Source organism: Uranotaenia lowii, chromosome 3 (genome assembly GCF_029784155.1).
Source record: "Uranotaenia lowii strain MFRU-FL chromosome 3, ASM2978415v1, whole genome shotgun sequence".
NCBI lineage: Eukaryota > Metazoa > Arthropoda > Insecta > Diptera > Culicidae > Uranotaenia > Uranotaenia lowii.
In genome coordinates this window covers 240942344-240968729 of record NC_073693.1, presented here as the reverse complement: position 1 = coordinate 240968729, position 26386 = coordinate 240942344, and the positions used below count along the sequence as shown (strand labels likewise).

Genomic DNA, 26386 nt, shown 5'->3' with positions numbered 1-26386 from the left:
TATCGCGAGAAAGAGCAAAAGAAAGAGTACTTACGTTTCAATCCCTGGAGTGTTACTGGATCCTCGCAGGTGATATATTCCCTACAGAAGTTAGCTGCCACCGTAGGGAGAAAAAATTATCGGGCTGAAATTAATGTTAGAAATAAAAGTAACATTTATTGAACTTACCCAGGAGAAAGTTGATAATTTTTGTCACTGCAGTATAGTCGGAACAGCCAATTTAAACGATTACCGTTTAAAGAAACAAACTTTTTATCATCTGGCAATGCATTTTCTACCAAAATGCCTAAGGACACATAAACCAACACGAAGAACTGTTGTTTGGCGTCCTTTTGCATTACGGCAATCCAGTGCTGCGAAAAATGTCGTTAAAACCAAATTGCACTGGAAAAAGGGAAAGCGATTATACGTCCAAAATTCTAATAATTTTATTGAAGTTTTTTATTGATCAAATGAAACCAAGTTTTTACCTAACATAGAATACATGTCTATCAATAGTTTTCAACCAATAACTCTATTTTGTTTATATTGGTTTATACGACGTAATCAAAACTAACTCTAGATTTTCAACATTTTCTACAAATTATCGAAAAAATAGGGATTCTGCGGATAAACGAAAATTCTACCGAACGAAAAAAAAGGTCATTATGTTTCTTTTTGTCAAAATCAGTACATTTTTTGTTTTTCGCCAATCCTACGGATTTGAGCGGTTTGCAATCTGGCAACGCTGGTACGAGGTTATGTTCGCTCGGTTCTTCGGGCAACGAACGCTGGGGCCCATTTTTTGTTCGGAAAGCTTCGTTCGGTTGTTTCGTTGTGAGATTTTATTTCTGCGTGCGATGCTTCAAAATCATCAATGCAGAACTGTTCTCTTCGTTTTGTGCGCATTGACGTAATGATTGGAACAAAGATAAAATCAATCTGCACGTAACAAGTTAAACTCGGAAGACATCAGCTGAATGACTCTTTCCGAAGCGAGTTTACGCACCTCTGACTTTGAGCGCTTTGAGGCACCTTCAAATCAAGTCCGATTGAGCTTAAATTTAGCACTAGTCAGTTTGGTACTTATATTCTTTTAAAACCGACAGGCTCCTCTCAATTTACTGTAAGCTGGATTTACTTAACTATTGTTTATCTTGTTGATATTAAAGACTGTCAACTTTATCTTATATTGATATAATGGGTCACTTTCGAATAAACATTAATTTTTTTTCAGACAAGTATTCTGCTGGATGGACAGCTGGCACGGCCTAACCATGCAGGACATCCGTGAGCTGGAGGACAAAACCAAAGAGGAACTGGACAAGCAGCGCAACTTGGGCGAAGTTCGTGGCATGCGCGCTGAATCGGATTAAGTTAAATAACGCAATTGCTGCTACAACTATTCGGGTATTTGGGGGAAAAGAAAAATCAACACTATTACAAACAATTACAACAACAACAAAAACAACAAGAACATCAACAACAACAGCAAATCTACACCAGACTGGGAAATGGAGGAGGAGAAGGTTTTAGTGGCTGAGGAAACAAAAAATATAAAAAATAACAAAAAGAAAATGCATAGCGTAAAGTACATTTTGAGGCAAGGTTATAAACAGTTATTGAAATAAAAGTGTAAACTGCTCGATAGCAATGAAGCAACCGATATTACTATTTAAAGAAAAAAGAGAAAACAATTCATAGAGAGGAGGGATAAGTAAACATCAAGAAGAAAATAAAAACAGTTCACACCAAGACTTACACACCTACACACGTGCACTCAATCGAAGAAAAAAAAACAGAAATGCTGCAGAGTAGTAGACATATATTAACTATGAACACCTATTAACACGAACAGCAACAAACAAACAAACAACCAAGTAGTAGGTGAACCTTTTAGCAAATCGAAAAGATGTTAGTGCAAACAAAAAACCGTTACTAAGTATATACAAATTAAGACAATGCAACCGACATGTAGGATGTAGCTAAAAGATCGCAACTTGTAAAACAGTAAAAAAATGCAGTTACAAATTAATGTAAAACTAAAGAGCAGACACGATTGTATAGAAGGGGATATGTCAATCATTGTATAAACAAGAAATGAATTCTCTTATTTATGGCATACAGATAAAATTGTGTTAAGGTTATAACACGATAATAATAATCAACATAGTCCATGCTGCTGGTGTTAGTCAAATTTGTTTTAAACAAGATACAAACGAAAGTGAAGCCTGATGCAAACGCATAGTTTCCGTTCATGTTTTAGTTTTTGTTTTTTTTTAAATTAAATTTAAAATTTAGTTCATCCATTGACAAACAGAGAGACACATAAGTAAGTTTTGATAGGATGCGTTTTTTTCCTGCCTTCTCTAGCCTATCGTTGTGATTTTAGCAAGAGCCTAATATTTAAAGGAAGCATGTGCATTGAATCATGTTGTTTGACAGAAACAAAATCAAGAATTGAAAGAAGCAAAGATAAACAAATCAAGAATCAATTGCGTCGTGTGCGAGTGCGCAAACCCATTCAGCTATGAATGAGTGAGTGTACACAACCCCGGTGAAAGTGTGCGAGTGCGAATGTGCCGTTTTTATTTCCTATTTCAGGATCAGAATTGGTTCGAATTGTGCAGCTTTGGTTTCGGTAGATCCATACGTTCTCCGAGATGAAGCAAAATCGAGAATCGCAATGCCGAAATCAAGGTATTTTTAATGCTTACAGAAGAGGCATCATTCACACAATGCTGATTGTTTCCATTTACAATAATTACCAGACAAAGAAAAACAAAAAATATATATGCGTGCGATAAAGTTAGCCCAAACAGAAAAGATAAACTACAGATTTTCCATTTTGCTGAGCGCTCACGAGCGAATAGATCAGAAGAATAATGAAACACAAGAAAACAAAAAACTAAATATGCTATTCTATGAACTAGGTTCTGTTCCAAAAACAAAACAATGAAAACTTGGTAAAACGTTATGGAATTAAAATTGGAAATTCGAAAAACAAGAGATTGTTTTGATTTGATTCACATATCACTTCCAGTAGTTTGATTTCTTTTGAGCTGACGGAAAGGTCCTGGCCGTAGATTAACTCTTTGAGAACGGGAGACGGCTGACAACCGTCTTGAGCGTTTGGTGTCTGGCCCGATACATTCGCTCATATTTTAGCCACCTGTCAAAAAGAAAGCGTGGCGTGTGATGACTTCGAGGAATAGCAATAACAAAAAAATCTTTGTATTTGAAATGGTAATGATCAAAATTCCACAATTAGTGTACAATTTGCAACAATTCGTACAATTTCTCTCTCTTACTCTTGAACACTGGTATCTCTCATTTTAACTTATTTACTAATTTTCCCGCACAATTGGAGCTCATTTATAACTAAAAAAAATATCATCTACCCGGGCCATCTATTCTTACCAAAGATAGTGTTATGCTACCTTTTGAACCAGCAAAAGTGGTGTAGTGTGATATTTTTTCAAAGAATAATGACTGCTTTAGTAAACTAGAACAAATAGTTTTATGTCTTTATTTTCCATAGGGTTAACATCGATGTTCTTGTTTGGACTCTTGAGGGGGTTGCGAAAATCGCTTCGATGTTCTCTTTTTGCTACATATGTGTATCTAGTTTTCATTATTGTAAAGAACAACATATATTTTTCACAGTTCTTTGGTTTACAAATTCATTAGCGTAATTGATCTTGTTTCAAGATGTAGGTATGCAAACATTTCTTGAGTCTTTTTAACATGTATAAATTTTTAGTTAGAAAAATAAATTTTTTGCCGTTGCTTATATCGGTCTCAGTACAATACTTGCTTTATTTCAGTTTCGACGGTTAATTAACTTATTTTTCAGATTCATCTATTTGAGACTATTTTACAACTGTTCTGGAGTGCACATTCTCTTCAGGACACTTTTACCGAGCTCATTGTCAGGCTGCAAGCATCAACAGCAGCTATGCGCAGTAAAATCATCGATATATCCGGCTCGAAGGACCATGTTCAGGGTTGCTCTTGATGATATAGACGATAACTTCAAAAATATTTCGGAGTAAAATAATACCAAAAATTGGTATGTAAGAGTTTTAAAGGCCGGAGATTGTTCCTATGATTATTTGAGACCCCTTCCCTTCCCTGAAAGACGAGAGGGGTGGGGGACTCCCGCATAAATTAACCCTCCAAAGCCGTTCGGGTCAATATGACCCGAAGCGCACATTTCAAACATCTTTATCATCATTCCAATATACTGATGAACTGGTAATTTTGACAGACCAAGTATGTTCTATGAAAATAATGATCAAATCAACGCCAAAAAATTAAAATTTGAGTTTTGAAAATCGGTTCATTGGGAAATGAAATACAGCTAAGCAAAGCCAAATTTGGATGTCGTTCTTTTAAAGTAAGATTTTTTTCTATCGGAAGATTAGTCATAGCGGTCAACACTTTCATTGGACCCCAACATATCTATACATTGTCGGATAGATGGATTCTTGACGATTTCAAACATTAATAAAACAGTTAAATACAGAAAAGCTGTCAGAAGTTATGAGTATTTTAAAAATAAAATTGATTTTTCGGACTTTTTACTTTCTGGACCGGTTTCTGATAATGTGGTAATATTTATCAACTTTATTTTGAAATGTTGAGTAATTAGAATAAATTACCTAGACAATGAATATAATATCATCAAAATCGGTTAATATTTGCAGCCAGGAGAACGAAATCAAACTACAGTTCAAATTTCCCCGAACGGATTTTTAGCGAACGGCTTTGGAAGGTTAAAAATATTTTTTTGTTGTTTAGCATTTCAAGCAAAAGAAACCAGCAAATCAAGCGAATTGAGGGTACTTTGGTACGAGATACGTTTCAAAGAAGTTCCGAAGCACCTCCTAGGATAAGCTTGCCAGATTTCCCGGTTTTAAATAACCGTGCCCGAATATTTGGCACAAAATTTGGACAAAGTTCGGCCCGGCTCGGTTGCCCGGATTTTGTTAAAAAAGGGTCGGATTTAGTCACTTTATTTTGCAAAATCAGACAAAAATTAAAATTATGTTTTTAATTTTTTTATGTTTTTGTCCAAAAACGAAATCTTCTCAAAAAGTTTATTTTTTCTTAATACAATCAAGAACACTTTTCTGAAATCAAAAAATCTTATTATAGGTTTCGGTGAAAACATTTTTTTAGTGTTTTTCTTCTTGATTTTCGTGGAATAATTATTAGGTTTTGAGCAAATTTGTCCGGATATTGCCCGCATTTTGAGTTAACAATTTTGAAATCAAAATTGACGGATTTTGCCAGGTTTTTATATAAAATAGTCCGGATTATCAGGCCCGGAGACGTGCGGAAAAAATTCTGGCAACCTTACTATAAATAAGAGCGGCACCCATATAAATTTCTTTGCATGTCTCGAGAATTCATCGAGCATATCAAACATAACTTAACATGGAGGTTAACGTAGGTCTATTTAAAAAAAACTTGAATTTGTTCGGGGTTCCGGGGTTAAACAGGTTTGTTTTGGTTTTGAACTCATGAATCTACAAAATTCAATTATATTTTCCATACAAACCTCAAAACAACGTGATAATTACTCGTGGTTTTTAAATTTTAAACTAAACTTTTTTGACCTCAGCATCCGAACACTTATCAACTTTATCAAAAATCGGCTCAGTCTCATGTTCCTCTATTTAAAAAAAAAATCCATAATGAATTTTCATAGTCCCAAAGTTCTTCATAAGGGTTGTGGAAGAATTTATACAGAACACTAGAATTAATTCTTATTAAATCTCCAAATCGTTAGAGTTTAGGCCTAGAGAAGCTAGGGTTTAATTTGCTTCACAGAACTTTCTTACTAAGATTGAAATTTTCTATAAAAATACCGAGGAAAACAAATAATTTTCATTGAATTTCACTTTGAATGTTAGTGATTTTTTTTTTTGGCTTAAAATTCTTAAGTTTCATATGAAAATCATTTAAAATTTTTTTTCAAAATTTCAGTTTTGAGACGTTTTAACATTTGTTTAAATTTGGTTTTGAATTTCATTCAAAACTTGTTTCATGATTTTCTAAACTCATATGCATTTACAAGATTAAGATAATAATTTTCCAAACATAAAAAAAGAATCCAGAATTGAAACCTCAGAATCAGATTCATCATTCGAAAATCACATTCACACACAATTCACATTCACTAGTCAGATTAAAAAAATCAGATTCAACAGAAATATCAGAATTCAAATAACATCCACTCCTTGGATCATATTTAAAATTCTGATTTGGAATTGCAAAAATCGTATTGAAATGAGAAAACCGGTTAAAAATTCAAATTTTGACTTACTTTTCAAAGTTGAGATTCGTAAATTTTGTATAAACAATTCAGCTGAAAATAGCAAATATAAAGTAGACTTGAATTTTTATTTAAAAAAATCATCCAACAAATTTTAATTATGGAATTGATAGTTATTTTATAATATTTGCTAATGATATTTATTGTAAAATATTTGCTAATAAAGAAACATGGAATCTTCACGTAAGAAATCTGCAGGAAATTCCATATATTTTTTGTGTATTTTTTTACATTATTAAAATTGCCTTTTTTCAGAAGCCTTGAAATTCGGCTCTTCTTAAATTTGCTAAGATTTAAGTCGAAAAATTTCAATCTCTTTCCTTTACTTTTGTAAATTTGATTTTTATCCACCGCTTGTTAAAATCATTGAATTTGCTCAAGAATTTAGTCGGTTTAGTTTATTAGTTTTGAGCATAGAATTTTTTTTTTAAGAAATTGAAGGCTTAAAAAAACACTCATCCTATGTATGTTTAAATCAAATCCATCAATGTACCCGAATCTTGAGCCAGTTTAAAGATTTTGCCATCAAAGATAGTAATCTATATTTTATAGCGAAGGCTACGAGCTAAATTTGTGTTGCTTACAATATTTAAGATTTTAGAACATATTTTCAAAAGTTACTATGTAATAGGAAAAACTAATAATGTAAAAAAAACTTATAATGAAAAGTCAAAAATAACTGAAAATGTTTTATAATGTGTTTTGTTTGAGTAAAAATATCATACAAAAAATCAGTCATCAAAACCTCCTTTGAGACGGTTCTTTTTACGGCCCTGGTATGTCTTATGTAAAAATCGTGTCGAAAACAAGCTCCTGTCGTATTCTAAGGTCTCCAATATTTTCATTCAATCGCTTATAGTTCAGCCTCGTCTTATTCACGATTTTCTATAATTTCACGAATCTTTAGTTCAAATGACTAGGCCACTAGGTCGCATCGTTTAGTATAAACAAAAACATTTTATTTAAAAAAAATCTTTCGATTTGTACAAAAATGAACTTATAAAATAGTTTAGTATTTTCCTGCAATCCGATGATTTTGAGCATTGTAAACAAACTAAAAATACAACTCTGTACAAATTCTAGAAAAACTGAAATCTTTACAGTGACTCGAAAGAACCACAAAACCATTAAAATTTCAAGATGAGGTAACCGGACTTTTATTTGCCAAATATTGAAATTGTGGAGCAAAACAATGAAATGAACAATGCCAATTTCGTTAGGTTCCTGTTAATTTGATGCGGAAATGCTACGTCTTTTAAGACGTTGAAGCATTTGTCATGATTTCATACTGGTGCATAGTTTTGGGAAATAATTGTTATACATTTTAGGGCTTAACATTAATTTTTTTTTTCAATCATATTGGTTTTACATTCAAAAACGCCTATGATAACTACCGAGGAAATCATCATTTATAACCGGGTTTAAACCGGAAAAAAACTTAGGAATTTCATAATTAAAAATCGCTAGTAACCCTGGGTATAGTTATCGGTCGAGTTGGGATATCATTGTCTACTTATGGCTCTTAGATATACCTATCGAATCAGCTCGACGAGTTCTGACGATGTATGATAAAAATTACAAAAAAGACTAAAGGGACAAAAAATACACAATTCACAGAAATGAGAGTAGTGACGGAAACGACAAAATTCAATTTTGTTATTTTAGACAAAAATAGAAATATAATTCACTCTTGTCATCTACAGTGAGCGAAATAAGAATAGCACCATTATGTTTTTTGCTTGTTAAAATATGAATGATTGAAAATTACGAAAATTTTCTTCCACAGTTTGTTCTGAATTGCTTAACGGATAAATCAAGCATAAGTTTACTTTTTTTGGACGTAGCAATTTGCGTTGAGGACAAAAAATGTGGAAAAGGGGTGCGAAATAAGAATAGAACCACTTGAGTTTTTCAACAAAAACAAGATTATTTTTAAAAATTTTTTGTGTCAAAGTAAATAATCATGCTTCTACGAATTATTTGAACAGATAACTGCATTTTAAGGCGTTTTCTAGAATTCCAAAGGTTTTCAAAGATTTTAAAAGGGGGTTTTAAGAGATGCTCCTCTAGCGATAAGGAATTAGATATTTGAGCTATAAAACTTTATCAAACTGCTTGATTTCTTCATTAACATTCATAAGTATGATGCAAAATGATGAAACATAGATTTGAGGCTGAGTTTGAATCCAAAAAGCAGGTTGGAATTCAAAAATACTAATGTTTTTTAATAATCAAACACTATTTCTCTAGTTTTAAGTCATAGATGGCAGCACTATCTTGCCATTTAACCTAATTCATGCCCATTTTCGAATATCCGGGATTAATTAGGGATAGTTGGATAATTTTGGTCAAGAAATAAATTCATGTACCGTGTGAACGCTTTGGAAATTCTAAGATCACTAAATCCAAAAAAAAAATAGAATTGCATCAAGGTCACTAAAAGTGAATTTTTTGGACCGATTATCAGAATAAAGTTATACTTTGGGATGCAGCTTGATGGACCAGGCGGCTAGCAGTATTATTGGTATGATTTGCAATTGAATAAGAAGTTGAGATGAGCAGGAATTTTGGTAGTTGTACATTTTTGTGCTGGTGGTTCTTTTGCAAATCTGGAAAAGCTTTCTGCAGCGTGAACTTCCACAAAACTGTTATGGGAAAATACCTCAAAATGATGAATATGGGCCTACATAAACCTGGAAAATCAATATTGAGACAAAATTTGGTTTTAACTGGAAGATAGTGCTGACATCTACGACTTGAAACTGGAAAAAAGTGTGGTTTTCTGAACAAAATCAAGTTTTTGATTTCCAACCTATTTTTTCTGATAAAAAATTAATCCCGAATGTTTGTTTCACCATTTCACGTCATTTTAATGAAGAAAGTTAGTAATTTGATAAATAATTACTGCTCAAATATTTAATTCCTTAACGCTAGAGGAACATCTCTTAAAACCCCCATTTTAAAACCTTTGAAATCCTTTGGAATTATGGAAAACTCCTAAAATGCAGTTATCTATTCAAATAACTCGTAGAAGCATTATTATTCACTTTCACACAGTAAATTTTTTAAAATAGTCTTATTTTTGTTAAAAAAAAACTCAAGTGGTTCTATTCTTATTTCGCACCCCTTTTTCACATTATTGGTTCTCAACGCCAATTGCAACGTCCCAAAAAAGTAAACTTATGCTTGATTTATCCGTTAAGCAATTCAGAACAATCTGTGGAAGAAAATTTTCGTAATTTTCAATCATTCATATTTTAACAAGCAAAATACATAGTGGTGCTATTCTTATTTCGCTCACTGTATGTCAAACATGTTCATTTTGTCAGTTTTATCAATTTTGTCAATTTTTGTTAATTTTGTTGATTCATTTAAATCAGTTTATTTTATCAATGTTATCAATTTTTTCAAGTTTTTTCAAATGTTGTCAATTTGGTAAATCTAAGCAATTTTCTGTCTTTTGTCAATTTTGTACTTTTTTAATTCTTGTCAATTGTGTAAATTTTTAACTTTTAGTCAATTCTGTCAAAGTCGTCATTTTTGTCAATTTTGTCAGTTTTGTCATTGATGTTAAATTTGTCAATTTGGTTTATTTTATTATTTATGTTAATTTTGTTATTTTCAATCTCATTTGTCAATTATGAAAATTTTTCGAATTTTTGTCACTTTTGCTAATTTTGTCAATTTTTGTTGTTTTATTTTAAATTTTAAATTTGATTTTTTTTAATGATAACGAAATTGGCAAAAATTGAAAACTTTACTAATAAATTGACAAAAATGCCGAGACGACAAAACGGATATTATTGACAAAATTTTGAAAACTGTCATAATTATCAAAATTTTAAAAATTAATTGTTGATTCGGCCGATTATTGGACCCTGTACGTTACCGAATCGTTACTCCGGTGATTTTTATCCAATTATATTCTCAATATACTCGATTTCTTCACTTCAGAGGTCAATCCGAACAAACGTAAAATTATTTGAAACACATTGCTGGGCATCATTTTTTTTAATTTTATTCTTAATTCTTATTTTTAAGTTACCGCATGCTGAAACTTCAAAAAGGGTTCATTGAGATTATACTTGTTTGAGAACATTTCATAGAATCGGGATCATACAGGATATTCCAGGATCCAGTAATGTAAAAATCACCAATAAGTTGCAAATAATTTTATTTAGAGGAAAATAATGATAATTTTCAAATACTTTGAATAAAAAAAAATTAATTTTTATATTTGCAAATCATTTTGAATTTATTTCGTTAGAAAATCTTTAATCATAATTAGATGATTCAGAATTAAGAAAACTTTCATTTGTTTATGATTTTGTATAATATGTAGGGGAGATAATGAGTTAAAAAAACTGGTGATATAGTAGTCAAATATTAAGTTATTAACTTGTAAAGTTTTTGACATTTTGCTGCCTCAAACGCCTCAAAAAATAATAAAAAAATAAAGCAAAAATAATTACCATCATTCTGCGTCGCGCGTGAGGTGACGATAGTCGAGTCACCTTACTGTCACGGGACTATAGTCACCTTATTTATTCAGATAGTCGGTGTGAATGAAGTGCCAGAAAACTGAAAAAGAATCAAGTATTTAAAAAGGCGACAAAATTCCCATTTTACACAGTTTTTTGCTACTGTAATTGTTCGAATATTCAATTAATTTATAGAAATTTCCATAAAATACTTCAAACTTCATTAATTCCCCCCTTCGGATTTTTCGCAAAAAATCGATAGAGGAATTGCCAATAGGAGAATTGGATACTTGTTCCGGCTTAATTGACTAAAGAAAAACATTTATATGTAGGAATTACAGATTATTATTATTTTTATGATTTCTGTAACCTGAAAAAAATAATACATAAATATTTTTATTTTTTGTAACATTTAACATCTTTCAATTATTATATCCTTCAAACAATTATTGGTTTTTTTTCGCAGTATCGCAAAAGGTACACTAAATTGCACGCTTCACATCCTAATTCATTTTTCAATGGCACTTTCTTATCCTGTATTCGTCGGTTGAGCAATAACGGATTTTTTTTTTATTCAAGAGGACAGCTCAGGTTTGATAAAGGTCCTCTGGAGACTAAATATTAGATACATATGAAAATAGTCTCACTCGAGGTTACTCGAGGTAAGATTTCTTAGAACTATCCTAGAGATCATTTTGATTCTCTTGGCTAAAAAAGAAAAATCACAATTTGATAAAGAAAATTAGAAAATGGTGAACTCTTCAATAGCTTTTTCTAAATATATCCCAATGTTGGTTCCTGAAAATATATTGACTATACTCGATTGTTCGGGATGGTTGGGAAATTGACTCATGAAAAAAAAAATAACAATTTTACTCGCAGAAAAATAAAGTGTGCTTTTAAGCTCTCATTGTTTGTTGATAAACTGATGATTCAAACATTCACAAAATAAATCATGTTCATAAAACAGTAAGAGCTTAGTTGCCCACTAAGTGAATTATGTTTTTTTTTTCTCAGAATGTAGACAAATAATAAAGTTAAAAATAAACTTCTTTTTGGCATATAACATAACAAAAACATTATGCATGCAAAATTATATTTTGAACCAAAAGTCACACATCCAACAAAGTAGTAAAATCTCCTCAATGGTAATCGATAATTAACATAAGAATACGCAAACAATCGAGACGGTAAAAAAACAACATTATATCGATGCAAGAAACATGGCGACCGTTACACGGGGGGAACGTCTAACAATCCGCTGCAACGTCTTCCGGTAGCCAGAAGAATCGTCTCACTTCGTCCATATCGGATGGACGACAGTGAGGTGGCGTGGATCCACCCCTCTCCAAGAGATTATTCCGGATATTGTCCATGGTACGGGCGTTCCGTTTAGCTGCTTCCGCCAGGTTGATCATCGGGCTGGGATAATCTTTCCCGACGATACAGCCGCACTCCTGCTGAACCTCGAGCGGTGCCTTCCAGGGTTCGTGGCTGTTGAAACAATGACACACTTCGATAAGCATAACTACAATTCCGTTAGGATGCTAAACCATCAACTTACACATAGACGTTGTTAAACTTGGCCAGCTCCGGTATGTATCGGCGCACGTATTCTCCCTTCGGATCCAGCCGGCGGGCCATTGCGATCGGCGAAGTACAAGAAGACGAATCCAGCAGCTTCTCAAATGCCGACGAAGAGACCCACATCCAGTTTCCAGCGCAAACGGACCAATCCGCATCCAACAGATACTTCAGGAAATGCTGCAAACCAGCCTCCCAGCTGATCCAAAGGCCCCCTCGAGTAAGGAATCTAAACAAAACGTAATCGTCGTTAGAACAAGAACACATCTCAATCTTAAAATTTTCTTACGTTGCAGTGATGTTCCTGAGGATGTGATGCAGCCAACCCTCGGCCATAATCTGCCGCATGGCCGCATCGATCAGCGGGAATCCGGTTCGACCCTCCTTCCAGCGTTCCAACGAATCATCCTTCGGTTTGTACCAGGGAATACTCAGGCAGATGGGATTCGATTCCATTTCCGCATAGTGTGGATTTCGGACCGACATGGTGTAGAAGTACTCTCGCCAGATCAACTGTCCTGTGATGTGTTGTCCCCGGGGGCTCACCAACTGATTGTTGGCTTGCACTTTCTCGAACAGATCGTGCACGCACCAGTAGAAAAGGCGCACCGACAGGCAACCGAATCGCAAGGCCGCACTCATCGACGTTGGAGAGCTGATGAATTCCGGTTTGGCCTGCGTTGGTAGGAAATATCCATGTCGAAACGCTTCCTCTTCCTGTTTCAAGCGGCGGCCAAGGTTGTCCAGGGCTTGAGTTTCGCCGCCCAGCCATTGTTGATAGGCGATGTCCGGGTTGCCTTCGTAGTAAATGCCAAAATCTTCCGGGCTCAAGTTTCTCGTTGCAAGCTTCAACTCGGTGGCCAGAATGGATGGAATGGTGCCAAATTCCACGAACTCGAAACTTGGCGCCGCAACAGGTCGCGGGGGTTCTCCGATTATGTTGACTGTGTGCTGGAATGAGGTAGAGTAAAACGTTTAGAAACATATTGCTGGGCATAATGAATAGAGCAATTTCAACTGTTCCAAAATGTTTATTTTTATAGTAAAGGGTGACACGGTCAAAATTTGGTCAATATCAACTTGACGTATTTCTTTCAATTTTGCATTTAAAAAACCTGAACACCCCTCATTTTGAAGGTGTTTGTGTGTGGAATGCTGTGCTTCTATTTTGATTTTGGAATTCACTCTTCAGTTGTCAAAATGCCGTCCAAGGAAGAAGAGCAGCGTATCGAAATTAAGCACGCGCATCGCGAGCTACTCGCACGCAAAGCTGGCAAAATCGCTAAAAGTTGCCAAATCAACCGTTACAAATGTAATAAAAGTGTTTGGGGAACGTTTGTCGACAGCCAGGAAGTCTCGATCGGAGGGAAATCAAAAACCGGAAGCCGCTGAGACGACAAAGAGAGTTGCCGGTAGTTTCAAGCGAAACCCTAACCTCTCTCTCCGAGATGCCGCAAATAAGCTGGGTGTATCGTCTACAACCGTGCATCGAGCCAAAAAACGAGCCGGACTATCGACTTACAAGAAGGTAGTGACTCCAAATCGCGATGATAAACAAAATACGACGGCCAAAGCGCGATCCCGGAGGCTGTACACGACGATGCTGACGAAGTTTGACTGCGTGGTAATGGACGACGAAACCTACGTCAAAGCCGACTACAAGCAGCTTTCGGGACAGGAGTTTTATACGGCAAAAGGAAGGGGAAAGGTAGCAGATATTTACAAGCACTTGAAACTGTCAAAGTTCGCGAAAAAATATCTGATTTGGCAAGCCATCTGTACCTGTGGCTTGAAAAGCAGCATTTTCATAGCTTCCGGGACTGTCAACCAAGAAATTTACGTGAAAGAGTGTTTGATTAAACGTCTGCTGCCTTTCCTGAAGAAACACGGTTGTTCCGTACTGTTTTGGCCGGATTTGGCATCTTGCCATTACGGTAAAAAGGCCATGGAGTGGTACACCGCCAACAACGTGCAGGTGGTTCCCAAGGACAAGAACCCTCCCAACACGCCAGAGCTCCGCCCAATTGAGAAATACTGGGATATTGTGAAGCGGAACCTAAAGAAGACCAAAAAACCTGTTAAAACGAGCAGCAATTCAAGGCAAACTGGCTTTCTGCGGCGAAGAAGGTGGACAAGGTGGCTGTACAAAATCTGATGTCAGGGGTTAAGCGTAAGGCCCGGCAATTCGGATTTGGAAAAGCGGAAGCCTAACTGAATATTTTTCCTGAATTTTATACTAATTAAACTTGAAAAAGAAATTCAATTTGATTTTTTAAATAAACGATTTCACCGTTTTACACGCGTTTTCCCTTGACCAATTTTGACCGTATCACCCTTTAGTTCTTTTAGAAATGGGACACTTTCTTTTACTAATAGCTTGTTCACTAGTAATCGGACATTCAAAATTTTGACAGCATGTTGCTGCCTGTAAAATGGACTATCAAACCTTTTTTTGTCAAAATTAAAAATTTACACGTTTTTTTTAGATATTTACGATGTAAAGCGGGCCACAGCCTACACAACATTTGTACAAATGCGATGAAATTTTGTCGCCGTGAACACGATTTGCATTTGTATTAGATTGTTGTTTTGTACAAAATATATTGATTTGCGAAAATTCTGCTCCTGTGAAAAAATAACCGCAATTTTCGTAACAAAAACTTTAGTTTTCCCTTTTTTTAAAAGCCTCAAATTAGTAATCTTGTATGTATCCTTCGCAACCTACGATCTATACTAACCGTTTATACTTAAAGTTCTCGTGATGGTTTTACTTCGTTATTGTCAGATTTTGCCAGCAGATATTCCACTTAACACGCTTTAAAGTGGCTCAAAAATAATCAAGTTTTATCCATTTCGAAACAGCTGTATCCACTAAATTGCCCTAAGTTTCTTTTAAAAGAGAAGTATTGGACCGAAAAGTAGCAGAAATTGAACCTATTTAGTTGAATATAAGTTTGATAAACTGATCAATATCATGACTGATAAAAGTGTGCGCCGGCCGATGGGAGATACCAAGAATAAAGTAGAAATTTTTCTTACAAAAAATGATAAATTTTTTTTTTCAATTTTTTTCAAGAATTATCATAAGATTACCTTCATTTCCTTCATAGAAAATATTTAGATCAAGCGAATGGTTTTTGAGATACACGCATTCGTAACTGTCCCATTTCTGAAAGAACTAAGCTTTATACGAAGCCGGGATTGTGAATGGGTATGACAAAGATTTTGTTCAAAAAATCCTTCGCAAACACGCCCGAAAAAAGCATCGAAGTGATAAAACTGCTTTCAGACATGAAAAAGAAGAATCCTATAGAGTTAGTCTACCATTTCATCCAAGACTAACTTTCTGTATGAGTAAGATTCTTCCACATCATGGATTGAAAACTGCATACAAAAGTGGAAATACTTTGAAGGATCGGCATGTTATTCTCAAAGGTAAAATTTCAGAAGAAGAGAGATCCGCGATTTACGAAATTCTAGCAAGAGTTTTCCGGCGATTAATATTGTGAATTTCAATAAATTTTTTAGAAACGTCGCTGGTGAACTGGCAACAAAACACAGACTTCCGGCAATCTAGCACTTCACTTTTTTTGTCGGAAGTCGGAAGTCCGGACTTCCGAAGTAAAATTTAGTGCTGGCTCGTTAATATCGTCCAAACTCGCCCTAAATGTCAATTTCGACTCAAAGAACATAAGAATGCTGTCGAAAACAGAAGAATCAATGAATCGTGGCTGCAACAAACAAACAACAACGGTTTACTAATTTTTTTAATTTTAAATTTTGAAGTTTTTCACATGAAATTTTGAGAATTTTATTTCCTTGATAGATTGGCAAAATCAAAAATACCGTCACCTCTTATTACAATACCCATGAAATTTAAATTTCAATTCAATGTAATCAATTTTGATACAAATTTCGGGTCCAGAATAAATTAAAATTTATAGTTCATATTGTTTATGAAATAACAAATCTAAATTCATATATCATCAATTTTTTAGTTAAGTTCTTCGCAATAACGCGTTCATTACAGGCTTTGGAGTCGCCTACAAGGTATGCAATCCATAGTCTCAACCAATTCATTGCATGGTAAGCTTGCACACAATGTGTCCTAGGTATTTCGTGGACCCAAACAAGTTTGGGTTACATAAGGTTGGGTCTACCATTTTGAGGTACGATTTTTAACCATAATACTATTTTACTATTTGTTATGTTAGAAGGTACTCACTAGGAACATTTGATAGGTTAGCGGTGGGATGCCCCCGTTCGTTTGGATGACCTGCTCCGGATCCCAAAGTGTGTGGGAAACTTTCTCCACACATTTGACGTCCATTGCCTTGCACAGCGATATGATGGCATTGTCCCGTTCCCTCCAGATGGGTTCGCAGTCCTGCTCGAAGCACAGCTTCCGGATGTTCAGCTCCTCAAACAATCGTCGCATGACTCCAAGGGCAGAGCCCCGAAAAACGAACAGCTGTCCCCCGATTTCGCGCAGCTGACGGTCAAGGTCGGCCAAAGATTCGAGCAAGAACTTCATCCGATTGTAGCCGACCACTTTGGTACCTGCCGAAGGGAGGAGGGGAACAAAATAAATTCTTATCTCTATTCTTGACCGATTGCTTTTTCGGTCTCCTATCTTGGATGGTATCGAAATGGAATTGTACATGTGCCTCACCAGCAGTTTCTCCGTCGAAAATAAATATCGGATAAATGCGCACCGATTCCGATTGCCCTCCGCTGTCATTTCGGATGGCCTCCAGTAGGCTGGGATTGTCGTGTAACCTTAACCCATGGCGGAACCACAGGATGTTGTTCACGGACATTCCGGAATACTGGAATGTGATTTGCGCCCCACTACTCTACAGCTCGCTCGCTCGTTCGGTGAATCGTCGGTTCCTCGATGCGTAATTACTCTAAAATAAGATTAGACATTAGAATTTGATTTTTTTCGGAATACGCCATGATTATCAGTTTTCAACCACAAAAATTGCAAATCTTACTATACGATTACTCTCAATGTTATTATTGTACGTCCCTTGACAGATTACGCAGCTATCTATATAAATACACATTGATAGCGATGTGAAGAGCAAAACTCACAAATGTGAAGGCAAGTTAGGAGCGCTGATGCTTCCACGTATTGTCGTGTAGAGATGTAGGTAGAAACTGCGCTAACACCACTCGTCGGAACGGCTGTTTGGCGTACGATGAGCTTGGTGGCGATTGAAAAAAGCACCACAACAAACAGCAAAACATTTTTCCCCGCGTACCTATGACGAGTGTTTCTCTTCCTTAGCTTAGCAGCATTTGTTGTTTCCGCCCTCATCCAACTTGCTCACTTAGTTAGAGCGCGGGCTAATCGCGAGGCCCAAACTGGATCGGCCGTCTGATAAGTTGTGCGAATTAGCACAAAACAGGTATAGGATTCTAAACCAGGTGACGACCATGCTTGTTAAGCCGATAATTGAATGAATCCCAAGCCAAATATTGTTGCGGCGGGAGGCCCATTGCTGCATCAATTTCTGGACGGTTGCAATTTTAATGATGCTTGCGTTCTGAACGATTCATTTTAGTAGTAAGGAGCTGGTGTTGGTTTAAATTATTTAGCTGCCAGTACGAGCTGTTTGATTAATTGATAAGGTTTACCATCTCGAGGCATATGAGCGTATACAGGAAGGTCTCCTTTTTTCGACTCTAGTGTTCTGGATAACCAACACTATCGTCAAAATTGCAAATTTATGCAAATTTTGATTTCAGTTTTCGATTTACGATCGCTGGTTAAATATTAAAAACCAGCATTGATGATCACAAAATGTTTCCGCCTAAGCTGAGCTGAAAACAGTGATCAGCAATCTTGTTGATTCTCGGGATAATTTATTTTTTCCCATGTGGTCACATCGAGATTCACTTTTCAGACAAAGTTGTGAGTTTTCCATGTTTAATTTTTCGGCATTGCCGCAAACATTGACGGTTTAGGGGGTGAGGTGGCCCAAAGCCTGATTACATTGGTCTACACAGCAAAAACTATTTCCTTTAAAATTATGCGAATGTCCTGTAACAAAAAGGAGCAGGACATTTACCGTAATTTTACAGGTCGAAAAACAAGTTACGTGACATTTAATTTTTAGTGTACACTTTTTTACAGGACATTTGCTGTAATAATAAATGATTTTCGTTAATTTTCAAGGAAAACAATTTAAAATTACACTTTTTGTTTATTACAGGTTGATTTATTTTAAAGGTTGCAGTTTTCAGTGACACGAAATAGTCAAAAAAAATTTTCTATGTAGGTCTCGGGGGCCTCCTAGATTTACGTGAGGGCTAGGAGTGATCCCTTAGCTCCTTCGAACACGCGATAACGCGAAGGACAATGTTATAACGTTATAACGCGCAGCGTGAGAAGTCGGTTTCAGCTTAGGTCTGAACGCCTCACTTACTTACTTACTTACTTACTTACTTACTTACTTACTTACTTACTTACTTACTTACTTACTTACTTACTTACTTACTTACTTACTTACTTACTTACTTACTTACTTACTTACTTACTTACTTACTTACTTACTTACTTACTTAATTACTTACTTACTTACTTACTTACTTACTTACATACTTACTTACTTACTTACTTACTTACTTACTTACTTACTTACTCACTTACTTACTTACTTAGTTACTTACTTACTTACTTACTTACTTACTTACTTACTTACTTACTTACTTACTTAATTACTTACTTACTTACTTACTTACTTACTTACTTACTTACTTACTTACTTACTTACTTACTTACTTACTTACTTACTTACTTACTTACTTACTTACTTACTTACTTACTTACTTTCTTACTTACTTACTTACTTACTTACTTACTTACTTACTTACTTTCTTACTTACTTACTAATCGATGTTAAGTTTTAATCGCCGATTAAACCTTCCTTTGCGGTAAAAAAAGGACAATTGTTTGGGTCATATAGACCTGGATTACTATTTGGGCTGTATCTTCAAAACTAATTAACCGATTTCCAAAATTATACCATTTTAGATCGTCTACATCATGGGTGGCCAAACCATGGCCCGCGGGCCACATCTGGCCCGCGACTGACTTTTTGTGGCCCGCGAAGCTTCACCCGAAATTACCATATTCTCACAATTGATTTTTTTAAATTTTTTGGGAAAAATGTAGGATTAAAACCTATACTATCAAAATTCGAGAAAAAGTATAGGAAATCGACTTGTTGCCACATAATGCTACTAGAAAAAAAACAATTGAACTAATAATTTTTCAAATTGTACAGCATTAATTTTATCCTTTAAAGGTACTTTCAATCACATACTCTGTAATATTTTCCATTTGCCTTTAGCTACTTTCATACGATTTGTTGGTATCATAAGTGATTTTTACCGTTGTGGAAATGTTGAAAGTTTTAAACGGACTCTTATTTTCTTTTGAGGAGTTTGGAAAACCTCAGGATGACAATAAGATCACATCAAACAATTGACCAAATATATATTTTAAAATTACCGTGTCAAATTCACAACATAATCGAAATTATATTTTTACAGAAATTTAAACTACTCGTAACTTGAATTCTTTTTCTGAATTCTGATTAAGTTTCACTATCCAACACCATTTTCAACTTTGCGAATTATATTTAAAAAAAACTCTGCTCTGGAATTATAGATAAGACAGAAATAAAGTTCTTAAAATTAAAAAAAATCAAAATTTTTCCATAAACTAACTACAACCAGTTTCGTACTGTAAATAAACTCAGACAGACGATTAATTTAAGAGTATATTTCAAAGTAATTTGGTTCATTAAAAAAAAGTCCAATGATTATAAATAGAACAAAGAACCCGTGCCCCATCCGATTTCCTCAGTTCTTATTTTTCATTATTTACAAAAATATTTCACACTGGTCAATAAGTTATTTTTCAGACATCATTTTAAATAACATCTCATTTTGTAGACTTGTTTATGAAAACGTAAGCTTGTTACTTTTTCAAAAAAAAGGCACGTCGTGACACCACGACTTTAATCATTCACAGCATGCATGCAAAGCATGCAATCAAACCTAAATTATATACACAATTTACTTGAAAAAAAAAATGCTCTGAAAGTTTTGTCATGACCACTTGGAATGGGTTTTTTTTTTCGTTTTCAACATGTTTATGGATAGTTTTCCTGACAAACATTTCAAATCAAAATTTGAAATTATGAAAAAATTGAAAAATGTTTTCACAGAAAGTTCAATCATTTTGATTGAGTTAAACGTTAAGAATCAATTCTTGATCTTTTAATTAGGGCATCAAATTTTAGTTTTGTTTGCAAATTTGAAAGAATTTTTTTTTTGCAAACTAGTTCATCCAGAAAACGCAGATTGGCTTGAAATAGAATATCTTTTTATTATTGTATTTTTTTCTGTTCCTTATCTTCAGTTTTCACTGATATTAGTAAAAGCTAAGTTTTTTTTGTGAAAAAATTTGGAAAATAAAACTGAATCTAACTAAAAGTAGCATAAAACATGTTGAGCTTATTAACGTTTGGAATAATTTTAGCCTAGTTTCTATTTATAACTTGGCTAATTGTTCATTTTTAAAAATTTTCAGAAGAATTATTAATTATCTAATTGTTATACATAGAAAATCTGGACCCCAAACGAGCAACTAAAACTACTTATAAAGATGAACCTATACTTAATATAACCCAGACGCATTGTTTTTTTTATTGATTTTCTGTTATGTTTTGTTTTGTTTGAATATCAAAAAAAAAATTTTTTTGGCCCGCAAGCAAATCTTATTTCTTAAATTTGGCCCGCCTGTTGAAAATGTTGGCCACCCATGGTCTACATGCTTACTATCTATTTTTGAAGAAAAAAATCATTATAATTTATAGGCCGTCTGAAAATTGATCCAAAAGACAATATGGCCAAAAAAAGATTGGGGTTTTTGAACAAAGATCGTGACCATCCCCCGTTACCATTAATTTTCCCGCGCCGATCCTCCGGTGCATAGGGCCGTGGTAAAAGATCTCCACTGTTGACGATCTGGAGCCAGCGTCTTCACTTGGACCCAGTCAAGACTCTCGTCGACAGTTCGTATTTCGGCGGCTAGGCTTCGCCACCACGAGTATCTGAGTCTGCTTCTTCTTCGATGTCCTTCTGGATTCCATCCAAGCTCATCTCGATTTCTAGCGCCCTTTCATGACACCGGCGATGTAGTTCCTCATTTGAGATCCTGTTGCCAGGCCATCAAGCGCGGGTGATACTTTGCAGGCAGCGATTTACCAATACTTGCAGTTTTTGTATCGTCACCGCATATGTGCACCAAGTTTCACACCCGTACAACAATACGGATTTGACGTTTGAGTTAAGGATTCGAATTTTCGTATGTAGAAATATCTGACGTGAGCGCCAGATGTTCCGAACACTCGCAAATGAAAATCGGGCTTTTCAGATGTCTTTCTTGGTATCACCATCAGACGTTATCTGGCTACCGAGATACTGGAAGCACTCCACTTTCTCAACTTGTTGCCCAGCTAACATGAAACTGGAGGGATTTCCTGTGTTGATCTCCATCGACTTGGTCTTTCCGAAATAGACTTTGAGACCTGCTGCCTTGGAGCTTTCTGTGAGGTCGTAGAATTTGCTCTGCATATCCGGTTGTTTTTGGGCGAGCAAAACAATATCGTGTGCCAGGCAAGGTCGTTTAGTTGCTCTATTGTTGAAGGATTCCACGGCAATCCTCGGTTCGGTGTACAGCCGATCGATCAAGTCAGAATCTCATCCATTACGATTAGAAAAAGTAGCGGTGATAAAAATACATCCCTGTCTCACTCCAGCAGTTACCGGGATTGGATCGGACAAGACAGCAAAAGAGAGTCCTGGAATTCGTTGAATTGTTCCAGTAGGTATTATTCGGCGCGTTGTGATGTGGTCCACACATGATCGTCCGGATCAGAATCCAGCTTGTTGCCGTTGGAGTGTAGCGTCGATTTTCTCCTGGATCCTGTTCAGGATCACTTTGCAGAGTACTTTGAGGGCTGTACAGATCAACGTTATGCCTCGTCAATTACCGCACTCTGTCAGGTCTCCTTTCTTCGGGACCTTTACGAGGTTCCATTACTTTCCAGTCGGCCGGGAATGTTGAACTACCCCAAATGTCAGCAAAAAGACTGTGCAAGACTTGTGCTGACAAATGGGGATGCAATGGATCCCAGGTGCTTTGTTGGATTTCATGTCTTTAATTGCCGCCTCTTTTTCAGCCAGCGAGGGCGCTTCCGAGTTGACGCCATTAATGCGACTTACTGTTGGCGATTCGAGCTGCGGGTTCTGTTGGCCATCGCTATTCGTGACTCGGAATAGTTGTTTGAAATGCTCAGTCCAATGTTTGAGCTCATCTGTTCTGTCTGTCAACAGCTAACCTGCTCGGTCTTTCAGCGGCATTCTTGTATTAGTCTTTGCGTCACTAAGACGGCGAGAAATGTCATAAAGTAATCTGCAATGGTGGCGGCTCTTTCTCCCTCTTCGGCTAGGGAGTTTGTCCATGCAGGCTCTTTTGTTGCGTCTACAAGCTCGTTTAACTGTTCGGCCATCTCGGGATATTTGCTGGTCGATGGGGGAAGAGCGATCCACCGATCACCATGTTGTTGTTGCCACAAAATTCTACAAACAGCTCTCCGTTTTCGCTCATCTGTCCTAGACCATAGGTCGGCAACCTGCGGCTCGCGAGCCGCATGCGGCTCTTTCGATGTAAAGCTGCGGCTCTTTAGTTCACTGAGCTAATATTAAATATATTATTTTTTTTATTATGAAGAGAAATCACCGTGAATTTGTTTTATGAAATTAATTTGCGGCTTTATCGGTAAGGGTTAAAGAGTTGAAATGAAAGACGGATAGAATATCAGAAGAAAAGTCTAAGGTGGTGAAAAGAGCGAAGAGCATTTGAAATAGAAGCTTGACCACATACTAAATTCTTTGTCCCACACCAATTAACTGTATTGAAGAAGTAGTACCCAATAGAGAAGGCACTACGTTTTTCGATACAGTTAATTATGGATGGTTCGACCGCCATGTGAATGCACATGTGTCGAACGGACACATGTCGCTCTTTTCACCACCTTAGAATTTTCTTCTGATATTCTATCCGTCTTTCATTTCAACTCTTTAACCCTCACCGATAAAGCCGCAAATTAATTTCATAAAACAAATTAAATATATTTTTGAATAAAATATTTATTAAATCGTAAATTGAGTCTTGTGACCTGGATCACGGATTTTCAAAAGTCCAGATAAGAATTTTGAAATTGTATTCGGAACAAGCGGAAAGGACTAAATGTCAAAATAGCATTTTTAAAGCCTAATTTTACATTTTTTTTTTGCTTTTTACTGTTCTTGAAGTATCAGCAAAGAGATCTAGATTTAATTTACCTAATCGTTAATGCATGGCATAACTTTTGTTTTTAAACATCAAAACTTTAACCAAATTATTTGTTTACAAAACGTGTGTATATTTTTGAAGCAATATCAAACAGAAACACAGGGGAATCGACGTTTATCGTTTACAAAAAAAGTAGTTTATAGACAGACTCTGTTTTGTTATCAAACAAGGTGACCCTCTTTAAATTTTATACTTTAAGCACTCGCAATCACCGTTTATGAAAATTATTCAGATAAAATTTCGAAAATCTTTTTAGAGTTAATTTCGAAAAATATTGGCATACTACTCTGACGCGTGAAAACATTAAAATATTGGAAAAACCACCTAAATCCTATCAAATTTATATGGATTGAAAATGATTATTTAAATGCATCGGAATATTGATACTTCATTAGCATTCCAGATTGCCCGGTTTACCCGGGGCTTGCCCAGATTTTCAACGAAAAAATTGGAAGATGCCCGGATATCGAGGAAAAAGCCCGATTTTTTCTAGCATTATTCACATATGTAACGAAATTCCAAATTTTCAACTTCTTTTAGCGTAATAAACTCGCTTTCAACTTGTCCTGGATTTTAGCTGGAATGGTCCGGTTGCTACCCGGTTTTGAGTTTAAAAAAATAAGTAAATAGGGACATGAAATTCAAATAAAAAAATCCAAATCTAAGAAATTAAAATTGCAAAGATCGACAGCTTTTCAAATTCGAATCAGCATTGTGAATGAATAAAAATTTCAATTCTGAAAATCTATTTAAAAAATTAATCACAGGTTAAATACTTGTAATCAATAACTTGATTGACCGTTTCACCTCAAATTACTTTAAATTGTATGTATTTAAACAAATTTAAACCTTTGAGTTTATAAGCGCATTTGAAATACCAAGTTTGATGCTTGCAGCAAATTTTTACCAAAAGCACACAAACTTTGAGCGAAATTTCAGTAACGGACACATTTTTTTTTCATTTTCGATTAAGAGTTTAGCACCGTTGATTTATTTTTTATTAATTTTTGTTTTGAAACTCTTTAAGTATCCTTGAATGGATTTTTCCATTAAAAAACAACAAAATCTCATTATTACAGATTTTTACTGGTCGAGCAGCTGCAGCTATAGCAAGCATTGATGAATAATAAACAATGTATTAAACTTCATTTTTCACTCAATCGGACGCACAAAACTGAATAAATAACATGTGACATAAAATGAGATTTTTTAATTTTCCAGATGCATAAAATTCTTGAGACACGTTCGCTTGATGTCATGAATATTGAAAATTCATGATTTTTTTAATTTAAAATTATCGACTGCATGAGTTTTAGTTGAATTTTACCTTATACTTCTTGATTTTGGAAAGGATTAGCTAAATCTGAGGAATGTCTTAAAAAGGCTTAATATTTTTAAGAAAATTTATTTCTCTTTACTTTGTTATTTTAAAAGCTTTTCTTTGCCGAATACATTATAAATATTCTGCTTTTTAAAATGTATTCAAATATTTCACTATAACAAAAAAAAATGCAAAGTATTCGTTTAAGCTTAATAAAGATTTAAAATTTTTTTGAATCGATATTTGCCGACGAATTTAAATTGATATACAATCAAACCATGTTAGAAGAGATGAAAATCCAGAAGAAAATCCATGTCCTTAATGATAATCAGAAGCAGATTTTAAAACAAAATCCAAGAGTTAGAAATAAAAACTCTAATAGGTTTAAAATTATTTTCGTGAACCTTATGTTCATAGAACATTAATATATTTTAATTTTTTTTAGAACAATATAACAAATCTTTAATGCGGCTCTATCAAACTCTGAAATTTTGTAAATTTGAAGTTTTTGGCTCTTTCCTCCCAAAAGGTTGCCGACCACTGTCCTAGACCATGGCGCCCCATGATGTGCTCAAAGTCCTTATTATCGTAGCCAATCTTTGCGTTGAAGTCGCCTGAGTGGTTTTGTATGTCACCCTTCGGAATTTTCTCAATCAGGCTGTTCAATTGATTGTAAAACTGCTCTTTCTCCTGCAAATCGGAAACGTCAGTTGGCGCATAACACTGGACCATTGTATGGTTTCTATCCCGTGTTCTGAATCTGGCTACGATTATTCTTTCGTTTATCGATTCCCATCTAATGAAGGCCGCTTGGGCCTGCGGGCTTAATAGGAAACCAACTCCTCGTCCCCGAGTAGCGTGTTCTCCTCGTATGCCAGTACTTGCCCGGGCTGTGTCTTGTGTTCTACAGTGTTAGGCCAACGGACTTCGCTCAGTCCCAATATCTCTAGCTTGAGACGGCTAGCTTCTCATGCAAGTTGAGCCAGCTTACCTGGCTGGGCAAGGGTTAAAACATTCCAAGTTCCAATTCTTGTCCGTGTTTTTATGCTAAAAGTCGTTGCCAAAGTTCCAATTCGGTTATTTTTTGTCCCAGTTTCTGTATCAATTTAATAGATCGGGAGCAGTAGGTTTTTAGCCTAAGGTCCTATCCCGCGATCGGGCTGCCATCTTGGATTTAGCTGGCGGGAGCCGCATTTAATAAAATTCAGCCGCTCGCTGCGAGACAGACGCTGTTTGAGCCA

At 35.4% G+C, this 26386-nt stretch overlaps 2 protein-coding genes across 3 annotated transcripts in view; one reads left to right on the top strand and one right to left on the bottom strand.

The window, feature by feature from the left end:
- The window catches only part of LOC129753228 (phosphatidylinositol transfer protein alpha isoform), a 76501-nt gene extending 75105 nt beyond the window's left edge, over positions 1-1396 (top strand). Inside the window, exon 9 of the mRNA XM_055749027.1 lies at positions 1217-1396. Coding sequence (XP_055605002.1) covers positions 1217-1355 — 139 coding nt within the window. The 3' untranslated portion in view covers positions 1356-1396. The remainder of the gene's footprint in view (positions 1-1216) is intronic.
- A 10456-nt stretch (positions 1397-11852) lies between these two features.
- LOC129752104 (cryptochrome-1) overlaps positions 11853-26386 on the bottom strand; it is a 33768-nt gene continuing 19234 nt past the window's right edge. The window contains exons 1-6 of one of the 2 annotated variants that reach the window (XM_055747896.1): positions 17385-17585; positions 17060-17297; positions 16613-16947; positions 12677-13338; positions 12368-12616; positions 11853-12297 (exon numbers count right to left, since the gene is read on the bottom strand). In XM_055747896.1, the coding sequence (XP_055603871.1) occupies positions 12054-12297; positions 12368-12616; positions 12677-13338; positions 16613-16947; positions 17060-17207 (1638 nt within the window). In that variant the 5' untranslated portion in view covers positions 17208-17297; positions 17385-17585 and the 3' untranslated portion in view covers positions 11853-12053. Of the gene's footprint in view, positions 12298-12367; positions 12617-12676; positions 13339-16612; positions 16948-17059; positions 17298-17384; positions 17586-26386 lie in introns of those variants that run through there. The other variant, XM_055747895.1, reaches the window with a different exon arrangement.